We start from the raw sequence: 8,524 nt of genomic DNA on the forward strand, positions 1-8,524 counted from the left end.
AAATGATTCTGAAACTCATCTGGAGGAATAAACAAAAACTTCTGGCTTCCAGTTAAGGGAAATTAGCGTGTTGCAGACCAAGCCTCCTGTCCATGATAAGCAGAAGAGCTGGACAAATGGAAAACATCTAGGGAGGGCGTCAGAGCCTACCAGGGCTGCAGGCTCTGGAGGGGGAGGGGAGGTGCAGAGAGGTGAGCTTGACCTTGGCCACCAGCTCTCCTCTGAAGACACTTGTTTATTTGCAAGTGAGGACTGAAAGAAGGATGTACAATGTTTTATGATTTGGGGCTTGCGATGTTTTTAGAGTCGTTTACTTTTCTGAGACAGGCATGGGCCAGAACACTCCCTGAGTCCCGTGATGTGATACAATCTCTTAGTGAATAAAGCATCCTAAGGTGCTAGATGCTGCCACTTTTCTGATACTCTTAGCTGCTGGAATGTGGCAGCTGGCAGCTGGGGGCTGGGCACCCTGACACATGTGTATGAGTTGTGTATCATAACAGAAACAAGCCCTATAGAAAATGGAACATGGAAAAATCATTAATGATGGTTAATCTCATCGGTTCGCCAAAACTCTCGCTTTTTTCTCTACCAGATCCCTGAAATCTCTTTCACCAGACATAATAACCACAATGAAATGCATCTACCAGGCTCTTAGTTTTCTTGTTAATATTTGTCAGCATTGCTTCTCTTAGAAAGCAGAGATTTGTTCAATTTGCTATGAAAGTTTTTTAAATTTTTTCCTAATTACATTTTATTGATTCTTTTTGGAGAAAATTTAAAAAGCATCAAAAAGCAAACAAAAAAGAAGTCACCTACAATCCCAACACTCAGAGAAGACCCTGGGATGTTTCTTCTCAGGACTTTTGATTTAGTTTCCACCTAGGCCATGTATCACAGAAGACCACACAGTTAGGTACTTACTAAATATGCAGAAATGATGATAATGGCTGGAAATCTATTACCCATCTGCTTTTGTCGGTAACTTACTTGGTGACCCATGAGTTGTTGTAACAGGGTCCTCTTGAGTAAAAACATAACCTATAAAGACAAGTTGGGGTGATCACTTAAAATGTGCCTCCTAAATTAGTTCATGGGTATATTCAATAATCTTCTAGAACCAAAGTAAAAAAAAAATTCATCGAAAGAATATTAAATCTGGTTCCCCAATTTAAAATTAGTGTGCGTCAGGGTTTTTTTTTTTTTAAAGATTTATTTATTGATAAATAAATAAGCCAAAACCAAGAGTTGGACCCTTAACCACCCAGGCACCCCAAGTGTGTGTCAATTTTAACATACCATCTCTTCTTTCCCCTCTCTTAGGGATCCTTCCCCAGGTGTTCATAGTGGGGTGTCCATTTCTTTCTAAAAATCCAGTTTCACACCAGGTAATGAGATTCCCAGGTTTGGGAACCACAGTACAGGTTATCTGAGGCCGAGCTTTGAGAAGTCACTGTAGTTTAGAGATGGAAGGGGGTTGGGGTGCTCTCTATTCTGTGTTTTGTTCTATAGGCACAGGAAACTGAGACTGGATTGGTTCTCCACAGTTAAACTAGTCTGCAGCCACATTCTGGTCAGTTGTCATTTCTGCAACTACTATTGATGGAGTGCTTCCTTTGTGCCTGCGATGTGTGGGCTGTTTAAGTAAAGACACAGGTTTGACTTCGAAGAAATCAAAGTGGTCCCTGAAACCCAGCTCAGAACGCGTTCCTAGAACTTCTCCATGGGCAGAAAGACTCTCTGGGATCACCGAGGAAGAAGGAGATGCCTTGTTTCTTCACTCAGTCATTCTAAGCATGTGTTTTCAAACTGATGTCCCTGTAGACCTGTGTAGTAAGATGCTCAGGGTATCAGGGTGTATCTACACGGAGCTCTCATTTTGTCTAAACAAACGAAAAGGAACATCCCTTCCTTTCTTCTCCTCCCTCCCTCTCTTCCCCTCTTCCTCCCTCCCTCTACTTGCTTCCCTGTTGATTCAGCCAATACCCTACCACATGTCAAGAGCTGTGCTCGATTCTGGAGATACACTAATGAATAAAACAGCCATAATATCTGTGCCTTGGGATCTTCCAATTCAATCAGTATACTATGGCCTAGAACACAAATTCTGCATACATTCTAAAGTAAAATCAGGAAACTTTTAGAGGGTCCTGGCTTATGACACCATTTGCTGCTCAGAGTGTTGCAGGACTCTATTCTCAAACTCCTTCTTAGCGTCAGAATCTGATTTTCAGAGACAAGCTTTGAACATACTAAGTCGTCTCCTATGTCAGAGCTTCTGGCCTTGCTCTTCCCTCTACCTTCAGTGCCTTGTCCCCAGATTTCTCAAGCTGGCTTTTTTTCGTGGTTCATTTCTCAGCATAAAAGTCACTTACTCAGAGAATCATTTCCTGCTACCCTTTTGTAAAGCAGCCTGCTGCATTATGCTTATCACCTTTCCCGGTTTAGTTTTCTTTGTGTTAATTCCCTGTTCTTGCGTTAGGTCACTTATTCGGTTTGGTGTTGGTGTTCCCTCCCACCGTCTGCGCCCCAGGAGCTCCCTGATCTTACTGCTGGAGCCTCGGTGTCCAGCACCTGGCACTTAAGGGCTGAAGGAGCACATGAATTCAGGGACTGGGAATCAAATAATTTCAAGAGAACTTACTCTCCATTTGGAGGATGACATCTGATAAATTTAGCATTAGAAATATTGGTTTTAGCCTTAAGATTCCTAGGGAAAGAAAAATAATCTTCTCTTTTTTTCTCCTTAGCCAAAGATGTTTAACCAGCCTCACACTTTCCGGATTCTCCACTTCAACTGATGAGTTGGGGGGGGGGGGCAGGATCTTGCTCAAACACCTTTCCATTATTCTATAAAGTAGGCACATCCAGAGAATTTCTTCAGAGGGTTTCAGAAAAGGCAAAGATGGTAGCAGCATTGGCATTGAGGGCAGAGGGGACCTTTGGAGTCTTGTAGCCTTGATGATCTCTCGTGAAGTTTTCATCGAAGGCCTTAGTACACTATCACTTGAGCAGGTGTAGATATGAAGAATTTATTTCTTTCCCAGGAACCGTTTTCAAATATCCCATCCCACCCACACCGCAAAAAAAAAAAAAAAAAAAAAAAAAAAGAGGTAATGCATTTAGTTGGACTAAGTAGGCCCCCTTCCCCCTCTGAACACCACAAAGAATACCTCTTCTCTCTTCTGCGTAATAGCTCTACAAGTACTGGAATATGTTTAAATATTATACCACATCCCCTCTGCTTGTTTTCCCTTCTTCAAGCTGTCTTTATACTTTGCTACTTGAAAAAAATTAGAGCAATTTTGTTAGTCTTCTGTTTTGTGTGTGTGTGTGTGTGTGTATTTTTTTAAGATTTTATTTATTTATTTGACAGAGAGAGACAGCCAGCGAGAGAGGGACCACAAGCAGGGGGAGTGGGAGAGGAAGAAGCAGGCTCCTAGCGGAGGAGCCTGATGTGGGGCTCGATCCCAAAGCACTAGGATCACGCCCTGAGCTGAAGGCAGAGGCTTAATGCCTGTGCCACCCAGGTGCCCCCAGTCTTCTGTTTTCCTGTAATTATCCCACACTCCCCGACTTCTCAGCAATCATCATCACATACACAGTTTTTCTCCCTAATCAATAATTACTATCATAGCTAAATTATTTATTAATTTACTATTACTTTGTTTAGTCCTTATTTCATTCCTAGGAGGCGAGTACCAACATTGTGCACATTTTACAGATGAAGATACTGAGGCAAAGAGGATCCTTCTCCTTAATGTTCCCCAGCCTTTCAGATGTGGAAGCAGGTTTGAGCCTAGTTCTGTCTGTTTCTCATGCCTGCATTTTAACCATTACACTATTTTATCCCCTAATATATCTTAGAAAATGCTGGATCCCTCCCCTGCCTCCTACAGAGTGCCCAGTAGATCCTTAATCTGTGTTCCAATTTGAGTCAGAGTAATGTCTGGGGGCTACATACATTTCAAGTAACTGCTTGCTCCTTATCTCTGTGCTGGGCACTAGTATTTCTAACACATAAACACTGCATTTGAGAAGACATTAACCACACCACTCTCAGGAAGAGGCCAAAAATATTGCTAATTTAATCCAACTTAATAATACTCCATACTATGATCTCAGGGTCGTGAGATTGAGCCTCAGCGCTGAGCATGGAGCAGGCTTGGGATTCTCTCTCCCTCTCCCTCTGCCCTCCCTGCTCTCTCTCTCTCAACATAAAAAAAATTAAAAAATTTAAAAAATAAAAATAGGGGTGGTTGGGTGGCTCCGTTAATTAGGTAAGCATCTGCCTTGGGCTCAGGTCATGATCCCAGAGTCCTGGGATGGAGCCCCACGTCGGGCTCCCTGCTCAGTGGGGAGTCTGCTTCTCCCTCTCCCTCTGCCCCGACCGCTTGTGCTCTTTCTCTCTCACTATCTGTCTCTCTCTCTCAAATAAATAAATGTTTTTAAAAAATAAAATAAACACAAATAAATGATACCATGTTATTTCTTTATCTTAATGAATTGATTTTGACATTTTGATTTCTTCCCAAACCACATAATACCTAAGCCAATAAGAGCTGCTTTTTCCTTTTCCTCCCTCGTACCTCAGTAACAGACACAGAGTGGGCAGCTGCTCCCCCATGAATTCAGAGTTCACGCGTGTAGCTTGTACTCTTTTGGCAGGAGAAGGAGGAAATTAGAATTTTTCAGAAAAATTTTTTGAAAACTGAGGTCCGGATATTCACCTTCACTAGTGACTCTTTGATTTAGAAATTAAACACAAAGAAGGCAACAAATTTATTCACACAGAGCTATTTCTTAACAATTCTTTTCACTGTAGCTAGGCTTAGAACTGAAGCATGCTTCTCAGACTGGGATATTGTGATCCAGCCACAACTACCGAGCACCTGAGCACCGTAAGCCAATTCCTTCCACCTTACCAGCTCGGTTCCAGTACAAATCCACCCACCAGACTGGGATCTGAGATACTATTCATTCATTTATTCATTTAAGTAAGATAGATCCCAGAGCGGGCAGTTTATATTTTAATCTATCATTTAATATCCAATATAACAGCATCATGCTAAAAAAAATCCACTTACCTGAGAGTAGTAATATAATTACTATTTTTTTGTACATCCTGAGATCGTGACTCAAAAGTCAGTGCCGGGAAACCACCAAAGACGGACTGGTGTGGCGGTCCGTGGCCCCCCGCCGGGTGCTGTTATCTTTCAGACACACTTTCTTGAGGCAGCAGTTGATAGGCCTGGGAGGCATTTTAAATTATGCAAATTTGGCAAACATCTGTCAGTAAAGATACGTGGATAGCTGCTTAACTGGCATTAGGAAAGCATTAAGTAAAATCTTCACTGCAGGGAACGGGCTGCTATATGTTAAATTTACTTGGCATAAATTAAGTGGGCATTGTAAGGCACTGGTCTTCCGGAGCTGCCCAAGTGGGCCCTGAAGGCCTGAGATGGGGGCCCTGAGCCAGGCTGGGGTAGCTGTTAGGGAGCTAGAGACCTTCTCATGTTTCATGTAGAGATCCTTGCGGGCCAGGGTGAAAGTGACTTCTTACCTCTGAACTGAATGCATTGGAGGACTTAACATTGCTGTTGAGTGCTCTGAGGTTTGAAAGGACTCTCACACTCATGACAAGTCACACAGTGATCTGAGAATACATGAGACACAGGAAAATTTCAATTCAAACCAGCATTTCAATGCAACAGTGAGTGCCCGCATGGCTGGAGTTAGGGTGTTGTTTGTTTCCAAAATATGCCTCACTTAGGCAAGGGCAAGTGCATGCCAGGACAACCAAGCAAACACCCAAAACCAAAAGTGAATGACCCCAAAACCTCGTTGTCAAGCAGGTTAAAGTGAGGGGTACGGCTGTCTGAGGAAGGTCCATTTTAAAGGGAGGCAGAAAACAAAACAAAACAATATGAATTAGATCTGAAACTGCTCAAAAGAAGGCAACTGGGTACTCTACCTAAATCTTCCTGTTAGAGCCGTGAATATTTTTCCTGCTTGCCCCAGAAAATTGACTTGCTAAGTCAGCACATTGTCAAAAAATGATATGTATATTTTTACCCCAAATGTGGTTTAAAAAACTATTTATGAAACTAATGGTTTGGAGCCTCAGGAAATGGAGCCACAGAGGGGAAAAAAAAAAAAAGAAATCTTTTACTGGGGAAAAGATGAGATAAATGTCAACTAACATCCCAGACAGGGGGCTCTAAGGGACAGAGTGGGCACTGGGATGCAGGGCTGAAGGGGGACTAGGACTGAGGGACAGTGCCAGAATGTTTAAAGCCCCAGAATCCTGGAGCCCCCTCTGAAGGTCCTGCCAATGCATGCAAAGCAATTATAGCAAAATTTACAAAGAGTTAAATGAAACCAATATTTAGGAAACCAATAGCTTGCTTAAATTTAGTATTTGCTATGGCTGGATATGAGGTTGGGTTGCAGAAATTGTTCTTAACAGCGAATAAAGGAGATTTATTTTGGATAGTAATATGAGCAATAAAGATTATTTCACATGATTTCATATTTTTAGGGTGAGAACAATTAGCACGAGTCTTAAGCATGCTATTTCCCTTTGAAAATAGGAAGATAAATTAGTCACTATCCTCACAATGGAGTACTAAGCAGCTATTAAAATCATGTTTTCAAATAATAAAATAAACTCATGTTTTCAAAAACAGTTGATATGGAGACTCGGGATAAAAATGGAAAGTGGCAAGATCCCAAGCTGTTATATACAAAAATAAAATCCTGTTTGATTCTTTTTTTTCTTCTGTGCTTGTTACCTCTGCCTGGAACACACTTACTTTCTTCTTACATGATCTACTTCTATTCTGCTTAGGATCTCAATTGAAGAGTACTTCCTCCCGGAAGCCTTCCCTGACTTCCTAGGACCGCATCAGGGGTCCCTGTTCTGTACTCATATTGTACTCTGTTCTTGTCTTATCACAGGGCTTACCATATTGCACTGCAGTCATCTTTGTGTCCCCACTGCACCACAAATTCTAAGTGTCCATGCCCAGCCTGTGGCTATCTTACTTACCACTGAGTGCTTGGGGCACAGTTGACAATAAATATTTGTCAAAGCAATGAATGACAAAATGAATATCACACTGCGGACGAAAGCAATTTCTCTTAGGCAATGCTGGGGAGCAGAGGTGGGCCTAGTTATCTATCTACCCATCTCCTATGTCACATCGTAGCTTCAGGTTACCCCCAGAATGGAAGTCTCTCACTAAGGCGGAAGGAGAAAAGGAAAATCAGCCTAAAATCCATACCTTCTTCAGCCTGGACTGATTGGCCCCTGAGAATACTTTTCTTAACGACCTCCTGCTTTCCTGGTGAATCACTTCATTAACCACTCTTGGAACTCCTCTAACACTTAAGCTAGTTCATTTATGTTCCCGCATGATTATTTCGTTGTATTGGTAAGTCTTGTCTCCCTTGTCCTACCTCCTGCATCTGGCAGAATACCCTCCAGAGGCTGAGGGGCAGTCAGTCAACTGTCATCAGGGCTGGCCACCACACCACATAAGGAGCCACCCACATGAGCATCAGGCCACCAGAGAGAAATGGATGCTTTGCTCTTGGTCACCGGGAAGGACTAGTTAGCTCTTACTACAGATGTGGGGAGTGAGAATTGACCTTGGGTCAAGTATGGCTTCGTAGCTTCCTGCAGGCACACATGTTGACCCTACCTGGCCCGATTAAAGACAAAACCTGTAGGTTAAAGGCAAAACCTGTAGGGTTCTCAGTGTAGAAACTGGAGGTGAGCCCGGCATCACACACAGGGTGCGCGGAAGCAGAACTGCGCAGTGACCTCTAGTGGCACGTCTGCATAATGGAAGGAGAGATGCGAGACCTGAAAAGGCAAAGGAAAAAAAATATACATCAGATTATGCTTCTTCCTTCCACGCCTTTCCCCAATCTTCTTTATATTCTTACTGAAACACATATGCCAGATCACCATAAAACCCTACCTGTGAGATACGACACGTAAATGTGTCAAATCTATATACCTTTTGAGAATTTTGAGTTTATGCCTAAAGTAAAACAAGTACTTTGGAGACATCTCATCAAACATAGAAACCTTATCTCAATTTCTTGGTACTGTATGTCTTCGGGCTATTTTCTTCTTGACTGTCACTAGTCCAGAAGAAGGATGAGTTACAATGTGGCAAAGGAGGAAAGTCAGTCCGCATCTACCAACCTAGCTGGAACTTGTTTCACCAGGGGAAGTATCCCTTTTTGGTCAATTACTAATGTCCCAACTGTTTCAAGATCAGACTATGCCTCAAGATGGTTGCATGCTAGTCTGATCTGCCTGTGGAGAAGTCCACTGCGGGTGCTTCGCGCGGAGAACCGAAGAGGAGGGGAGATGTGGGAAAGTTGATACAGTGGCTTCTTATTAGTTTGTCGCCCTAGGAAGCCAGAGCCTGATTTGCCAGAACGGTTTAAATTCTTTCCTTGACCTTTTTTTTTGTTATCTTAGCATTTCAAAATTAAAATAAACACA

General features: G+C 42.5%; 1 protein-coding gene across 1 annotated transcript in view; it reads right to left on the bottom strand.

Annotated features, from left to right (window-relative positions):
- LOC130543309 (glycophorin-A-like) overlaps nucleotides 1–5,186 on the bottom strand; it is a 47,731-nt gene extending 42,545 nt beyond the window's left edge. The window contains exons 1-2 of the mRNA XM_057309969.1: nucleotides 5,088–5,186; nucleotides 991–1,041 (exon numbers count right to left, since the gene is read on the bottom strand). Of these exons, the coding sequence (XP_057165952.1) occupies nucleotides 991–1,041; nucleotides 5,088–5,124 (88 nt within the window). The 5' untranslated portion in view covers nucleotides 5,125–5,186. The remainder of the gene's footprint in view (nucleotides 1–990; nucleotides 1,042–5,087) is intronic.
- Between the last annotated feature and the right edge of the window lie 3,338 nt (nucleotides 5,187–8,524).

This window comes from Ursus arctos, unplaced genomic scaffold (assembly GCF_023065955.2).
Source record: "Ursus arctos isolate Adak ecotype North America unplaced genomic scaffold, UrsArc2.0 scaffold_11, whole genome shotgun sequence".
NCBI lineage: Eukaryota > Metazoa > Chordata > Mammalia > Carnivora > Ursidae > Ursus > Ursus arctos.